Raw genomic sequence first — 16,672 nt, 5'->3', positions numbered from 1 at the left:
GCGCCCCAGGTTTTTCCTCCGCTCGCCTTTTCCCGCCTACAACCCCAGACAACTGACGCCCCCACAAGCGAAATAATTTAAAACAAGGGTGGGCGGTGATAGGAAAGAGCTTGCAAAAGTCCCGCTGCAGCACCGCATTCCCCATTGGCGGCCCAGGGAAGCAGCGTTGGGCTCCTCCCGCTTCGGGCTCCGCAGGGGCAGCAAGCCGCCGCCTCCGGAAGGGCGGAGCGAGCCAGCCTGGCTGCGACCGGAAGGGCAGTGCAAGATGATGGCGGAGGAGGAGGAAGAGCACGAGGCGGGCTGGGATGCCTTCCTGGACCGCTTCCGCGGCCCCGAGCGCTACGCGGGCGCCCTCAGCCCCGAGAACTGGGAGCAGGTGCGTCTCTCCGGGCGGCGGGACGAGGGCGGAGCCGGTGGCCGCGCTCGGTTACACGGGCTCCTGGGGAGATGCCAAGTTGGGAGAGAGTCTCCAGCCTCTTAGTTTTATCCTCTTTTCGCCGGCCTCTTGCCCCCCCCCCCTTTCCGTCCTCTCCAACAGCCCTGACAGGTAGGCAGAGGGATAATGGCTAACCCAACGACGGCCGGGCGACGGGCTTTTGGGGGGAATTGGTTTGCAGTTTTGAATGTCGGGATAGGACCCGAGTTCGAAATCTCCCACTCGCCCGGGAAGTTTGCTGGGGTGGCTTTGAGCCGGTCACTGCCTCTCTCAGCCTAAACAACCTCGCAGGGTTGTTATTGTTGTTGGGATGATATGTGGAAGGGGGTTGGATCGTGCGCGCTGTCTGGAGCTCGTTGGATGAAAGGTAAGATATAAAGTAAACAAACACTGGCTAGCATTCTGCAAACCACTAGTTCCCAGTCTTCCTCCTAACCACTGCAGCGTGAGGGTTGATGGTACCGATCTTAACAGGGTTATTTGTTGTAAGCATTGCTGGTTAGTTCTACTAAATTATGTTTGAGCCAGAGGTCAGTTCTGGAGCCTACTTTCAACTTCAAGGCATATGAGCCAGCAGTAAAGATGAGAGAGCCTCTAGAGCTTGTGCAGAATACCTTGCTTCCAGTGTTAATAACCAGTCATTTCCCACACCTGGATATAAGAGAGCAGTTTTAGAGAACATGACCAACTTCTGGACAGGTTTTCCTGACAGCCATGCGTTTCTGCAGCACATTAATGTTTCACATTGACATTTAAAATATTGTCAGCATTGTTTTATCATGGAGCAGTTGTTGGTATACACTGAATCTGCATATAACAATAGAGGACACCTGCAAACTGTAACTGTTAGGTTGGCACAATGTTGTCAACACAATTTGGCAACTGAAACTTATAACTTGACCATGTACAGTGGATGTTGACTTTCTAACCAAGGGGTGGGATGTGTGTTATGACATTATAGTAGGTAGCATTTTAAGCTTGCATATTGGGTTGCAAGTTCACAATACATGTCAGTGTATAAAAAAAAAAAAGTTTTTAAATTGCAACCTGAATTTGGGAACTTGTGACTCTACAGAATTTGCTGGACTGTGCGCTCCTCTTTGCTGTGCTTGACCATGCTGACTGTGGCTGATAGGCATTGGAATCCAACAACATCTGGAGGGAGGGCCAGATGTTGAATTCTGGAGGGAGGGCTAGTTGTTGAATAAGATGATGAATTCTCTAGTCACATTTTTCTATACTGTTTATTAAACTAGTTTGTTATTAACTAGTTTATTGATGATACAGTTTAATAAACTGTAGTTTAATAAACAATGGTTTAGTATTACCTAGCCAATGTGTCTTTCTTGGTAAACAAGAATTGGCTTGAAAGGATAGAAAAATCTAATAGAATTCAATGATGGATATTACAGGATCTATTTCTGTTACATTCCTGTTGGGTTTGGTTTTGTGTTTTTGTAACAGGCAAATGGTGGGTTTGAAGGTTTAGCAAGGGCTGATGCTAAGTCTGAAATTACTTACCTAGAAAGCCAAGAACTATGAATTAAGTGAATTCTTTAGAAATACCCAGGGACAAAATTCAATGTATGGGAAGGAAAAAATGCAAGTTCTTCTGTTAAGTATCTCGAATAAAAGCTATATTTCCAAAGACATGCGACTATTTTGAACCCTTTTCTTCTATCCTTGGTAACTTGGGCTGCCTGCATTTGTTGACAGGAATTTGACAAGATCCCAATGTTCATGAGGAAAACTCCTGCTGAAATAGATCCTAAGCAGAATCCTGACCTTGCTTGTCTTCAGTCTATTATTTTTGATGAGGACCAAACACCTGAAGGTAGTCTCCACTTACATACTGTAAATGTATCAGCTGATGAAACTTACATTGTTTTTGCAACACTTTCTCTAGGAATCAAAGGGCATAATTGTTTCATCTCAATCTGTTCAATGTCTTGAAAAGAGACACCCCAGCTTTGTCTAACCGGGGCAGGTGCTCTGTTGTGTCCCATTTGAAGGAGAAAGGGTGACAGTCCAGTACAGCCTCTGTCACAACCGTTGTCAAAATGCTGCAATAGGTGTCCACAGATAAATGAGCTGACGGCCCTACTGCATTCTCATTTTGAAAATAAAGACTTTAAGCCAGAGCTTTAAGGTTAACAACCAAGTGTTTATCTTGAAAGGGCATCGTCCCATTTCAAAAAATACATATTGGGGCTCATAGGACTTGTAGAAATTTAACTTTGCCGGCACGTGCAGCTCCGTAAAAAAATGAGTGGTTATCATAGCATTAAAAACTTTAATAGCTGCAGAAATATCCTTGACCCCCTTTGCTGTAAAAGAAAAAAACCATAGTATAGCAGGCTGATTAGCCTCAGTTTTCTGGGAAGCATAAGATCTGTGCTTTATCTGTTATAGATAACTTGACTTTTAAAGGGGTGCTTATTATTGCTTTTCTAACATTGCAATGTTTATCTTTATTGGTGTTTTTCAAGCCCAGGCCTATAAGAATGAGGGCAATGATTATTTCAAGGAAAAGGATTATAAGAAGGCTGTGATATCCTATTCAGAAGGACTGAAAAAGAAGTGCAATGACCTAGAATTGAATACTGTTCTTCATACAAACAGAGCTGCAGCCCAGTTTTATTTGGGTAATGTATTGCATTCAAAATTGTGCCTAGCTCAAATTCTATATAGCAGAAAAATATCAAAGGTAGGACTTTCTCCTGTATGTTCCAGCAGTCATAAAGTTGTTTTTGAATATTTTTTTAAACAAACAAGTAGTATTGAGGATGCTAAATTTTAGACCCATATCTGACAAGATCCTTGTTAGATGTTAATTTAACAGTGTATGTGGAGCTCCCAAAGAAAATAGGCACCACTGAGTTCCTTGGGACTTACTCTCAAATATGCATAATATTGTGTCTGGTTTGGCTGTCACTGTTCACATTGCAGTGCTTTAAATTTTGTTAAACAGAATTTGCTCCAATGTATTCCAGGTCCCAAGATTCAGTATGTGCAAGCAGAGATGTCTCTTGAGCAGCTAGTCTGGATAAAAAAAAGAATTGAGTGCTGTTGGTTTTTAGTAGGGATGAATAGCCTTAAATACAGAGTCTGAAAAGAAAGCCAAGAAGTAATAGGTTGTGTTGAAGTTTTTGCAACAAAATCAAATTATTATTTATCAAATACATTTTTTTAAAAAAGAGGGGCAGCCTTTGGAATCTGTATCTTACCTGTTATAATGCCTCCTCTTTTCATTATCCTTATAAATTAATGTCATATTTGAAGACCTCACGTGTCTTGCCTCAGTGTAGCCCAGTGTTTCTTAGGGAGCAATTTGCCAGCCTTCCTTAAAAATCCAACGTAATGACCCAGGTTTTACAGAGGTATGTTTTGTTTAGGTAACTATCGCTCTGCTCTCAATGATGCTATCGCAGCAAGAAAACTGAAACCCAGTCACCTCAAGGCAATTACAAGAGGTAAAAGAATGTTCAACAGTTGCATTTTAATAGAGGCCTCCATGTAATTAAGAAAGTGGGCGCACTGTATAACAGCAATAAAAGTTTGTATAGAATATTCTTGAAAAGTAAACTTTCAAAGTGCCATGAAATAATAACATAATGCTACTTAAAAGGGTTGTGTCTACTTGAGATAAAGAGAAGGAAGACGCATGGGAACCTTGGAACGAAGTTATTTGCAGTATGTTAGGGGCAGCATGTGGTCTGAAGGCACATGAGGCCACCACTCCAATGAAGCAAAGCAGGTCTTGGTCTAGTTAGCATCTGGGAACCACAGGAGGATGCTGAATGCTGTTTGTGTTCACTAGTAAGGAGAGATGGAAGATGCTCACAAATCCACCTGCCGCATCCTTCCCAGCAGCCCTCCCAAATTTGAGCCCTGCGAGTTTCGTTGGGACCAGGAAGAAGAAAGAAACAAGAGTTGAGGCTTATTGCCACCCTTGTCTTTTTTGTTGATGTTTTTTGTGGTGTTGCTACTTTGTAAAAGGAGTGGGAGATCTTTGCAATTGGTGCCCTTATTGTAGTTTAGCTTTGTTTGCCTTATAATGGAACTGTAAATTTGTTACTATTTACTGGACATGCTTTTATTATTTGTTATGTTGCTCCCTGCTCTGAGATTGAAAATAGTCGGTGAAGAGTGGGTTATAAATACTTCTAAAAGTAATAATAAATGTAGGGTCATGCTAGGTTGTATGAGGGAAGAAAAGTAGGACATAAATGTAAGAAAATAAATAAAAGTCAGCCTAGAATTCAGGCCTCTATGGCTCTTCACTGCCTTCAGTCTGGAAACAAATTGACCAGCGTAAGTGTACATCCCTGTTTGCCACACTGATGTTTTAAAAATTAGTTGAGTGTATCTGTGTTTGCTACAGACATATGTGAAACAAACTACAGTGGTACCTCGTGTTAAGAACTTAATTCGTTCTGGAGGTCCATTCTTAACCTGAAACTGTTCTTAACCTGAAGCACCACTTTAGCTAATGTGGCCTGCCGCTGCGTGATTTCTGTTCTCATCCTGAAGCAAAGTTCTTAACCCGAGGTACTATTTTTGGGTTAGCGGAGTCTGTAACCTGAAGTGTATGTAACCACTGTATTGCTTTTCTAGGAGCACTGTGCCATTTGGAACTTAAACACTTCTCTGAAGCCATAACATGGTGCGAGGAGGGATTGAGAATAGATCCAAAAGAAAAGAAACTTCTGGAAACAAGAGTTAAAGCTGATAGACTAAAGGTTAGAAGGGGGCAAATGGAAACCTGTTTATACAGTAGACTAAGACTGGTGGAACAGCATTCTCCTCCCCACAGTAACGATGTAGCTTTTGTCTGTCTTTCAGCGCACTGAAGAGAGGGATTTCAGAAAAGCTAAATTGCAGGAGAAGAGGGAACAGTCTCGGAAGGAGGCCTTACTCAAAGCTATCAAGGTAACTTTTTCTTTTGGTGGGAAGAATTGCCCCTGGAAATTTTAAATGTGTAAAGATGTGGATACTTGCCTCATTTATTTTTTTTCTTTTCTCTTCCGATATAGGATCGGAACATCAAATTGTCTCTAGCATCCTCTAAGGAAGACACAACGATATCAGCAGACCTGGCTGAGATGTCTTTAGATGGACTTGGCTCAGAAAATGATATCGGTGCCAAAGTCTGTTTAGATGAGAATGGCAGCCTAACCTGGCCTGTGCTGTTCCTGTATCCCGAGCATGGGCAAACTGACTTCATCTCCTCTTTTCATGAAGAATCGAGGTGGTTGTTTTTTAAAGCTGAATTTATATAAATCCAAATGAACATAATATTGAAGGGAGGAGGCAGTGGGTTCAATTCACACATTTTATTTGCTGTGTTTTCCAGTACTTTGGTAAGACCATTGAGATGTTCTGAATGTGAAGAGTAGGAGTGGGAGCATGCCTGCCAGCCTCATCTGCTAATCTCAGTAATGTCTGAACAAGTCTTCCCCGGCCTGATGCCTTCCATCAAATGTTTTGGGCTACAACTCATTTCAGTCCCAGCCAGCATGGGCAATGGACAGGAATGATGGAAGTTGTGGTCCAAAACTTTTGGAGTCTTAGAGCATGTTCATATGAAGTGGTGGTTGTGAGCTATTTTAGAGATTCTGAGCAGTGCTGTGAGAAAGTAGTTATTTTTGGATTAACCTTAAATAAGAGAATAGATTTATGATCTTCCTGAGCATGCCTATTTTGAAAAAAGCATTGAAGAACTTAATTTAAAAAAAATACTGCGTTGGTTAGCAGCCTTTAATGAAGCTACATTGCTTTGAATTCCAAAGGCGTCAGTGTACAGTATCTACTTGACTTCAACTCTAGTAGTTGCTGAAGCTGAACTTAATGGCTTGGAGAGTAACATGATGCATCTTGTGTTTCAGATTTATTGACCACTTAATGGTCATGTTTGAAGAACTACCTCCCTGGGATGTAGAAAAGAAATATATTCCTAGTGAACTGGAGGTAAGATACAACGCCTTTTGGCATTTATCTGTCCTTTCTTAAAATGGATATTCCAATATATATAACCCTGAGCAGTGTAGCCCCATGTGGGATGCCTGGAGTCTAGACCTTTTGTACCCTAAGGAGGGGCGGGAAGGGAGCAATGGGCTCTAGCAGAGGTGGAGAGAGAGGGGACAGAAAGACTGAGGTTAGAGGTAGTAAAAAGGATCCTTCCAGCAAAGAGTGAGAGAGCAACCACACTTTTTGCCTTCACACAACAGTACACTAAGCAACAGCTTCATCATGGAGTTTGACAGAGCCTAAGTCAGCCTCTACCTGCATCCCAGGCGAAGAATGGGAAACTTATGGCTCTTCAAATGCTGTTGGGTCTAAAATTACCATCTTCATTGATCATTGGCTATGCTGGGGTTAATGAGATTTGCAGTCCAAAAACATCTGGAGGGCCAAACTCCCCAACCCTGATATAGCCACAGATAGGTCAGACAGGCAGAGAATAATCTCAAATCAGAGGGTTGTGTTATCCATAAACAACTGCAAAATTCTTTTAAAACTTCCATTAAGTACTTAGATTTGTAGGCTTGAATAAAAATTCATTTATTTAGCTCTTCCAAAGGCTTGAAGTATATGGCAAGCAATAAAAAGAAATAAAATTAAATCCGGTAAAAAGCAACCCCTGAACTACCACAATTCTGGACTCCCAGAACTTGCCCTAATAAACTGCAGTCTCAAACAGAAGCAATAAAAAGGGTTTTCCATCACATGAGTAGTTGGTTGTTAGTATTACGGGTGCCCTGCTGACCTGCATAAATATCGTACTAAGCCTTACAGGTAATGTTGCTTGTCCTTGTTCACATATTTAGTCGATTTGTCTCTCATATTAAATTGCACAGCTGTATTTTGAGGATGAAGAAAAAGGAGAGATATACCAGATAGACACAGAAACCACATTGCTACAAGCGCTGCAGCACCAAAGGTGAGATTCTGAGCTGGGGACTGCATGTTACTCATCTTTATTGTCAAAATGACACGTGTGTAATGTTGAATCAACAGGATCCATCTACTTGCTTCAAAAAATCAAGAAGTTTTTTTTGTGTCTAACAGTAATCTGACAGAGAAATAACTGTTCGTCAGCAGATTCTGCTGTTAAGGATACAGTAGTCTTAGATATCAACAGCCAACAAAACTGCCCATATGTTGTCACTTCAGATTAGAGGTGTCAGCTTCAGCTGAAGCTTATTCATCCATTTCACTACAGGGCTGCCTCAGTTTTCTCTTGGTGGCACCAGCTAGACGTGACAGTTATTTACGGAAATAACAATGCATAGCCATTGCATTGAAAGGTGGCTGTATTTTTAGACTGCCTTGCAGCAAAAGGTTAGGTGATCAGCTTCTAAAGAAAGGGTAATTTGCTGCAGTTGTGCCTGCCTGAACTTTTAGGATGTCATGGATCTTCGCAGTGGGGACATCTCTTCTTACCAACCTAGCCTATTAGATTGTTCCAACAGTCAAAGCAGGTGATGGACTTGAGCATCGTGCTGTGGTGAGCATTCCCTCTGTGCAAACATTTCAGCTTGCCAGACAGAATGAAGCCCACCTTTCTCTCCACTGTGCGCTATTCTGCAGGTTCTCCTGACCCCTGCCCAGAGCCAATTTCTGGGCATAAGAGCTTCTGCTGACTGGGCTTGTTAGGTGAATCCCACCCATATTATGTTTCTGTCCTATCTTCTTCCAAATTTGTAGAGCAGGTGAGAATCTAACCTATCAAGTTATTCCAGTATCTTTCAGTGTGGAATGGGGTGGGGAAATGGGACGGTAGTATAAGCAAAAATGCATGCACAAACACAAGCATATAAGGTTATCTTAAAATGTTGTGAGCCAAGACTGGAGGTTGACTTTCTAATTGTTTTTGCAGGTACTTCATAAAAGCTGGGACTCCTACCTTTTTGGTTTTGGTGAAACTTGCACCTTTTTCTAAAAACTACTTCTTTGGGAAGAAGGTCCACTGGCTAAAGTGAATGAACATTTTGAGGGGAGTGGGGGGTGGAATACAACACATAATGGAACAAGGCCTCTTTAGATTTATAAACTGAAAGATGGAACATTTTGTACACATGTATCTTCTTCTGCAACCATCGAGATGGCAGATTTCCTAATCCTAGCCACAGAAACTGCATCTGCACTTCTGTTTAATTGGGATGAATAAGCATCGTTCACATTTCCTTAAAAGTAAAGGAATAGAACAAAACGGGGCATACATGAAGTAGAAAACCTCACTCTCCACTGTCAAAGGCAGTATGTCTCTGAATACCAGTTGCGGAGTATCACAGGTGGGGAGAATGCTGTGGCACTTTGGTCCTGCATGCAGGCACCTCGCACGTATCTGCTTGGGCACTGTGAGTACAACTTGCTGGATTATATGGGCCTCTTTTTCACCTGATCCAGCAGGGCTCCTGTTACGTTATTCACCTAGATATTTAATACACTGAGTTTTGCTTGAGAGAAATAGATCCCACCCCCCGAATATCTGATTATTTCTTGAAGTTGCCATAAACCGTGTTAATCTCAATGGGGCTTCTACTTGCAGCTTGGGGCAACACAGTATAACTTTACAGATTTAAGTGTCATAAAATAAGTGTATCTAGGGGTCAGGGAGCATGCTTGCATCCAATGCTATGCAAGCACAGCTAACAATTCTGTTTTTGGAATATTTAGAATATGAAGGGGGACCCCTAAATGCCTGCCACCTGTTGTTACTTTTCCAATAGATTCATTCAGAGCGTTCGCCTGCTCAATAGGCACAGAGATTAAACCACAGCTGCAATTTATTCACTACTGTCTTGTGCACTTCAGCAAAGGAATGTGGAATGCCATTGTTGAGAGCTTTACAATTTTGCTGGCTTTTTGCTGTGACAAGATCGCATTAACCTATCCAAAATAGGTTTTAAAAGGAGCTGGGCACATTTTATAGGTTCTAAATTATGGTTTTAATTTCCGGAGGTACATTTCTTATGCCTACCCAATTGCTAAAGTTGTGGCCACAGTAGCATCCTTCTCCATGCTGCTAATGTACAACAAGTAAAAAAACAACATAAAATGACTTGTTTCTAGAGTACAGTATCTCAAGGATGCGCCTTCACACTGAGTCTATCTATGGCATCCCTCTGTATACAGCTTAATTGTTTTTGAAGTGCTCTCATGCATGTGCTTTCTGAACTTGGAACTCACATCACTTTTCATGGAGGTGGGAAGATCCAGTAAACGCATAAGGCATAAGGCAAGGAATGTGCTGTACAGCAACTTACTCCTGAATTCAACCTATATAGAAGGGCAAGTTCTACCTGAACAACTCTGGCTAGTGCTTGTCTCCAGGGAAAAGGAGGTACCAAATGGTTGCTTGACTTTTGAAACTAGACCTCTGTTGTATAGCAAATAAAGAACATGAGCACTTTCGGCCGGGAAACAAATTCATTACTGCAGTTAGATTTTGTTTTATTACCGCATCTGTTGTTGCTCTTTGGAACGTAAGGCTTTAATATAATCCATGGTAGAATTAAAAACCTTTTGGCTGGGAAGAGCATTTTACCTTTTCAGAAGTTGGTATCAAATATATTTGATATCAGAAGAGATTTTCCCTGGACTGGACCAAGCACAGTTAGGAAGTCATAGGTGCTCTTAAGCTGATACCCATAACTAGCAAGGCTGCAGCCACCTTAAAAGGTTAACATCTGGTCCTTTAGAAGACTAAGGGGAGCAGAGGGCACATGAAGTGACAAATCCTTTTTCAGCTGTAGGCATCTGCTTACGAATTTTTCATTTTCAAAAAGAAACCTGTTACTTTCATCAAGTATTTTGGTGGCATTTAAATTGTCTCATAATTGTCTGACCAAGTATTACTATTACAATGAGATGTCTCATTGATCAACAAGGAGTCCAGTGTTCTATGAAAGGTTGATTAGTGCATGGGCTGCCAACCCAATGATGGCTGGAAAACTGATAGCATGCTACACTCAGAACAGGGTGATCCAAGCACCTGTGAATCCTGCTTGGAGGAGCACTCTACAGCAACCCAGGCCCTGGCTTCTGCCATTTGCAGTCCATTTTTTCACAATCATGCCCATGCAAGTTATTTACCCATGTGCTTATAATGTTGAAAGGTGAGCAGCCATATAGTAGAGGCTCAAGCCATTGCATGCGATGCAGCACAGGTTGCAGAGGGAAGAGAAACCATGATAGATGCTCAGTCTGCTTGTCAGCTCCCTGTAATGAGAATCCAGTTGACGCAGCCGCATAAAGGACTTATGCGGGAACCACCCAGCATCCTCTCCCAAGCCATAGCTTTGCTCAATCAGGTGCATTTCGGCCATGATATCTGAAGTCACTTGCCCAAACCACTGAGCGTTTAGAGCAGCAACTATGACACAAATGAAGAAGACTGTAATCTGGAAAGGAAAGATAGTTATACTATTCATTGTCTGGTAGCATCAGCTAGTATGTGGGGGTTTTCATATCACATGTAGCTGCAATTGCTTTGCAGGAATAATATTTAGATTTATGGCTGGTACCTAAGCAGGTTCCTGTGGCCCCAGCAGTGCATATCATCCTTAAAATAACCCTGTGGGTTGGCCCTGCCATTGCATTTTCAAATTAGGATTAATAGGGTATATTTCGGTGCAAGATGTTCCATTCCTGTGCCAAGTCACCAAACTCTGCCCCTTTGCTGCTCTGCCCCCCCCCCCCCACCTACTAATACTATCTCCTACCAGCCGTGGTGGTAGTTACAGGAAACACAAGGAGTGCTCTGCTAGTAAGCGTGGGTGGCTTCTCGGTCCAACCACTTCTTCCTAAGGCAGGCATGCCATCACAAGCGAGGCCATATAACAAAGCAGAATGGCGGACTAACAGATGCAAGTGATATTTAAAAGAGGGAGCCCACTACCTGCATGGTTTCTTCCTCATTGAGAAGTTCGCTGGGGTGACACATGGCAAATATGGTCAGGTTGATGAAAGCACAAGCTGAGCCAATGTGGAAGTAATAAGGGAAGAGGCAACTCTGAATGAATCCGAATGTATGTTGTGAGAGATTGTTGCCCATCACTAAACCTGCAAGAACAAGTGGGGCGAACACAAAGGAACAAGGTTATTTAAATGATACAAATGCTAAAAATAATAATGAATAGCTGCTTTTAAAAAACCATTGGATGCAAAATTAACAGAAGTATACAGTTTTAGATAATCTCTTCTAGCTTCAGAATGGCTTATTTCCATAGCTGTCAACCTTCCCTTTTTTTTTGCGGGAAATTCCCTTATTTCAGCGCCGTTTCCTGCTGCTTCCCGCTGCTATCCCAGATTGTCAGATATCCCATAGATTGTCCCCGGGACAGGTGAGGCTGCTGATCCCTTATTTTCAAATCTGAAAGTTGACAGCTTTGCTTATTTCCATTGTTTATTAGGATTTTCCACACTTGGTGGTTTTACCTTCACATCATCATCATCATCATCATTCATCTGCTTGGTGTCTAGGAATATAGACTCAGCAATCCAGAAAGTAAATCTTCTTGCCAGCCAGTGTTATCCCTATTTGCCCAGCCTACATCTTACTGCCAAGCTAAAGTAGCCCTTTTCCCCTTTCTGAATTCACTGCATATGCCAGTGCAGAGCACTCCCATTTCTCGAGATGTTGAATCCCTTCCTAAATAAATTAACTGTGATTAATTTGGCCTTTAAGCATCTATGTGCAAAGAGTGGGGCTGTGGAACGGTCCCAACCTACTGGCTATAAAAGTCACCCAGATCTGCATTCCCCAGAAAGTTGAAAGGAAAACCAAGTGGAGCACTTTCACTAAGGTCGAGGGATCAGCATCTGTGGACATGGTACTTCAAGAAGAAAGTCACTTGCAACTCCCTTGGCCAAACTTCAACTTGGGAGACACCCGTTTTACCTGTTCAGACACACTGAGAGGCAAAAGAAAGTTACTTTAGCTTCAAAGTAGTCAGAAATGTCCTGTCCCCTCAAAATTAAAGTGTAATTGTCACATGTGTTCTCTCTCACACCACATTTCTTAGGGGTATATGTTTTGTATTGCTGCTGTGAAGGAGTTGAATTTAAATGGACCAGCTAATAGTGCTTAACAAAATTCTCAGCCAGTGCTCCCAAGAGAAAGCTATTCTGAGACATCTGTGAACAGTGGCATTCATAGCCTCCCCTTTTAACTAGACTGATAAAAAGATGGCCAGGTCAGCACACCATATGCCACCATAAAGCCAGGTGCAGGTTTTAAAGGCTTTGGGCAACATCTGGAACCATTAATGCCAATGAGCATTTAACCAGTGATTACAGAGGGATGTGGGTTGCATTCTTAACGACTTGGAACACAGACTTCTTTTTTATTCATTTTTTCCAGCATTTATTCCATGGTCTTCAAATTACAATGGAGGGAAGCTTCTCTGTTACTTCAGGTAAATTCTGACCCCAGTCAATGCTTAGGCTGGGTAAAGTAGGTCTAGATTTAGCTCAAAGCAATCATTCCAGCCTACCAAAAATTAGGGCCACTTCCAATGTCACAAATTTATGTTGTAGTCCGACAACAGCTGGAGACCCAAGTTTGGGAAACCCTGCTAGAGGAAATGTTCCATGTGTGGTGGTTGCCAGTGAGGGGCACATCAATTATTATGGAGAAATTCTTTAAATGTCCAGAGTGCTGTAACAAAGTGGGTGCAAAGGGCATAATGTCAATTTTGGTATGGGCCAAAACCATTAGAATGGTGTGGGCTAGCAGAAACTCAAACTCCTACATCATTAGCATCTAGAAACCCACAAGCAGGAATGAAAATAATTATTCAGTAATTGTCTATAGCAGGTCCCGCAGCCATCCCACCCAGTCACACTCCATTCACACACCAAACATACACTTGCTGTTACAGACCCTCAGGTGGAGAATCAACTTCAAATGTAGATCCCGGCCAATAGTTTCTCACCAAAGCCACTTGCTATAACAAAAGAGTCCATACCTGAATTTATTTTAAATGGTTTTACATTGTTTTTATTGCATTGTGAAACTGCTTTGAGAGGCTTCATGGGAAGTGACTCTTAAATTGTTATGGATTGCAGCAACATGCTCCTTATTCCAAGCAGTAAAATATTTTCAGCAGGGTAACGCACATCCTCATCTGAACAGAATACTGCATATATAATATAGGAAAAGCAAACTAGGAGAGTAACAGGTTTTTTCCACTCTTTAAACTTCCAAGTACCTCAAGATGGGCAGTTTACTTTCAGAGAAACACATAAGCTGACACTTGTCTTCCTCATCCCTTCAACCTGCAACACAAAAGGGAAACTTGGAGGCTAGTAAAAGACAAATACCGTATTCCCCAAGGGATTCTCAGATAAATTGCAATTTTATACAATTTATGCGCAAGAACGCTGCATAAAGGAATCCCAAGATTATAAATTGCACTCTTGATCCTCTTAGTATAGCGGTACTGTCACGTCCCTTCAGTCTGAAAGAATAGGACGTGCTGCAGCCGAGTGGGTGGCCAAAGACATTTCAAACAGGTTTTCAGCGACTAGCAAGTTGAAATATTAACTTCAAAACAAAACTTTTCTTACCACCGATGAATAATGTTGCACTGGTGCGTTTTTCAGTGTGTCACTCAGACTCCCCGCCGCCTAATGCTAGAATCTCAGAAACACAAACACTAGCAAAGCTGCCGGATCAGATCCCAAAACAAGAATGGCATCTTTACCATCAAAATAAGCAGGGTCGGAAAGGCTACGATCAAGAACCAGGCAGGCACAACATTCAAAAGCAGCGGATCCACTACCACACATCCCACATCAAACGGTCCCCAAGCGCGGCCAGATAATCTGCATAGAAAGCATTTCGCTGTGCAAACAGACGGAACTACATCCCGGAACTGGGAAGGAAAGTCCCCCTTGCGGCAGGAATGCAGAGACAGACTGGACTGGGCGATAGGGAAATCCTCCTGCTAGGGCTAAAAAGGAGCCAGAAACGCAAGCGGAGGGGGGGGGGGCGCGTCGCGATGTGCAAGTTTCCACAGGGGGACTTTTCTCTTTTGCAAGTGCTCTTCTACCTACGACTGGAGGAAACTTCAGCCCGTACCCCAGCAATCGTGGGAAAACGGGTGCCAATCCGAGAGGAGAGCGGCCCCCTCGTGGCAGGCAGTTGCTCAGGCGGGGTCTTTTGGCCAGGCCACACTACTGGGCTGCTCAGCCGGGGGGGGGGGCGCGGGGCTTGCAAAGATCACCCCAGATCCTGCTGGTTCCCCACCTACCTTAGCCCGACTGGGTGGAGGCGAACCTCCCTTACCCGACTCCCTTCTGAGTTAGGGGTTGCCCACCTCGTTCTTCCGACGGATCTGCCCAGTTCTCCTTTTCCCACTCCGAGGCGGGGCCAGCGGTGGGTGGGAGTCTCGGCCTCTGGAGAGACGTCGCCTTTGCCCTAGTTTATTTTTCCGTAGCCCCCATCATCACCGAGGCTTTTACAGCTGCTCCTTTGCTGAGGTGGAAGCTCTCGACACCATAAAACCCGAGGACAGATGACCCCAGACAAATACAAGGGAGTTGCGCCATATTCAAAGCGCCAGCTTCTCAGTAGCACAGAACGCCTGCCTTTTTGAAGAAGAGTCCTGTGCAGCTCAGCTGCCTTATGTCCAACTTTAGTACCTTGGTCTAGTAAAAGCTAGCATGCATCTCAACCATGGGGGGGGGGGGTCATACTTGGTTCCACTTATGACACCTCAGCCCTGAGCCGGTTTCCCTAGAGCCAGAACAAGCTGGCAGAGCTTTGCAGATGGGAGGAAAGTACCCCTGCATTGGGTTGCTGGAGTTAGCAGAGAGTCATGTTTGTTTCTGCAAAAGCAAGTAACTAGAGGCATCATAACTCTCAAGTGGGTAACGTGGTGCAAAAAGTTCAGATGTAAAGGATGGTAAAATGCTATGCTGTATATCCAAAAGCTGTGCAGGTAGAGAAACACTATTCCGTCTGCATGTTGTTGCAAAGCTAGCAAAATGATGCAATGGGGGTGTCTGAATTAAAAAGAACCACAATGATTCTCTGCAGTGTCGTTAAAGCCATGGGTGGGGGGAAAAGCCCTGCATTTGAGGACACTGTTCTGGGGGTGCATCACCAGCCTCACATCTTATCCCCGTGTTTCCCAAGTACAACCCATAAGGATAGGAAAAGTCTAGGGTAACACATATTCCCTGGTTTCCTGTTTTAGGCTCTCCATTTATAGGATAAGACTGCTAAGAGCACAGCGTGTGTGATGCTTCATACAACATGCTGGCTACAGTTGATGGGAGTTGTAGTCCAAAATATCTGGAGGTCAACAGGTTGGTGCAGTCTCATGTTTGTGAACTGAGCCCAGCATGTCTGTGTTCAATTGAGCTTTAGGTTGGGAAGCAAAGGAGGCAGCAAATTTAGCTAAATTTCCCCATACTATATGTTTTGCTTTTTGAAGGATATATTTTGCTGTGGTGTCTGTTTCCAGCATAACTGTGTGATGAAATGAGTTTATTTGAAATATCTGTGTATCCTACATAACTTCCTGCATCTTGGCAATACCTGTGTACTCTGTAGTATGGCAATGAAAGGGGCATGTCAGATGTTTTAATTCACCAATAAGAGGCTGAATAGGGGGCAGTTCTTAGGATTGTTTATTAGAGAGCTATTATGAGCCATTGTCTGTCAACCTTAGCATCCATCTGAAATGCAGCGTTCATGATACACAACGGTTATAATTCCCACTCCATTCTGCTATGTGGGCATATAAATGGCAGATAGCATTACATCATCATCAGTTACTTGGCTGCAGCTTTTTCTATCCACCTGCAATATGGGGATATACGGTAGACACTGCAGGGTTGTAGTAAGCCACATTTTCAATATTTGCCTCCCAGCTCCCATCGTATGTACATAATATATCACAACCTCCCCTTTCCTTGTCCATCAGCAATATAAGGTCTATAGTATTGAACAGTTTGTTTTTAGAAACAATTTTAGAAATGCTTTTTCACATATAAGAAGGCCAGTGTTTGGAAAGGCTAGAAATTGTTTCTTTGTGTCTATAGTCTGTTTTTGTTTTATTTTTTGCAACAAAAAAGTCTTGACTTTCTCCATGAGTGACTGTCATGTTAGCACTCTAATGAGAGAGAGAGTTGCATTGTCAAAAATTACCAGCAAATCTGGTCTGCAGACAAAGGAGCTGTCAGCCTGTGCTTCTTCTGCCTGCACTTTCCCCCAGA

At 42.9% G+C, this 16,672-nt stretch overlaps 2 protein-coding genes across 6 annotated transcripts; one reads left to right on the top strand and one right to left on the bottom strand.

Moving 5' to 3' along the window:
* The first annotated feature begins 214 nt into the window (after positions 1–214).
* Positions 215–9,870, top strand: TTC4 (tetratricopeptide repeat domain 4). 2 transcript variants are annotated; one of them, XM_079980779.1, is made up of 10 exons: positions 215–376; positions 2,153–2,270; positions 2,926–3,081; positions 3,832–3,909; positions 5,054–5,178; positions 5,282–5,368; positions 5,473–5,687; positions 6,325–6,406; positions 7,297–7,379; positions 7,662–8,299. In XM_079980779.1, the coding sequence occupies exons 1-10, from the start codon at positions 266–268 to the stop codon at positions 7,729–7,731; spliced, it is 1,125 nt and encodes a 374-aa protein (XP_079836905.1). In that variant the 5' UTR covers positions 215–265; the 3' UTR covers positions 7,732–8,299. The 2 variants fall into 2 exon arrangements, with proteins under 2 accessions (XP_079836905.1, XP_079836904.1); XM_079980778.1 differs by lacking the exon at positions 7,662–8,299 and adding an exon at positions 8,319–9,870 and having other exon boundaries at positions 219–376.
* Positions 9,871–9,989: 119 nt separating this feature from the next.
* Positions 9,990–14,864, bottom strand: LOC307218499 (transmembrane protein 205-like). Of its 4 annotated transcripts, none has more exons than XM_079980807.1 (5): positions 14,767–14,864; positions 13,657–13,723; positions 12,176–12,357; positions 11,343–11,506; positions 9,990–10,845 (listed from the first exon to the last, which is right to left on the bottom strand). In XM_079980807.1, exons 3-5 carry the CDS (start codon positions 12,273–12,275, stop codon positions 10,546–10,548), a joined length of 564 nt encoding a protein of 187 aa, XP_079836933.1. In that variant the 5' UTR covers positions 12,276–12,357; positions 13,657–13,723; positions 14,767–14,864; the 3' UTR covers positions 9,990–10,545. The 4 variants fall into 4 exon arrangements, with proteins under 4 accessions (XP_079836933.1, XP_079836932.1, XP_079836931.1 ...); XM_079980806.1 differs by lacking the exon at positions 14,767–14,864 and adding an exon at positions 14,152–14,299; XM_079980805.1 differs by lacking the exon at positions 14,767–14,864 and adding an exon at positions 14,015–14,283.
* Between the last annotated feature and the right edge of the window lie 1,808 nt (positions 14,865–16,672).

This window comes from Podarcis cretensis (assembly GCF_951804945.1).
Source record: "Podarcis cretensis genome assembly, chromosome: 6".
Lineage (NCBI taxonomy): Eukaryota > Metazoa > Chordata > Lepidosauria > Squamata > Lacertidae > Podarcis > Podarcis cretensis.
This window is presented reverse-complemented; position numbering and strand designations above follow the sequence as displayed.

Coding starts and splice junctions, on each gene's coding strand:
- TTC4 (XM_079980778.1), top strand. CDS start 266: ATGATGGCGGAGGAGGAGGAAGAGCACGAGGCGGGCTGGGATGCCTTC. Junction 377..2,152: donor GCCCCGAGAACTGGGAGCAG/GTGCGTCTCTCC, acceptor ATTTGTTGACAG/GAATTTGACAAGATCCCAAT. Junction 5,179..5,281: donor TTAAAGCTGATAGACTAAAG/GTTAGAAGGGGG, acceptor TCTGTCTTTCAG/CGCACTGAAGAGAGGGATTT.
- LOC307218499 (XM_079980807.1), bottom strand. CDS start 12,275: ATGTCCACAGATGCTGATCCCTCGACCTTAGTGAAAGTGCTCCACTTG. Junction 11,507..12,175: donor CTGGGTGACTTTTATAGCCA/GTAGGTTGGGAC, acceptor TTGTTCTTGCAG/GTTTAGTGATGGGCAACAAT. Junction 10,846..11,342: donor ATGAGGAAGAAACCATGCAG/GTAGTGGGCTCC, acceptor TTTCCTTTCCAG/ATTACAGTCTTCTTCATTTG.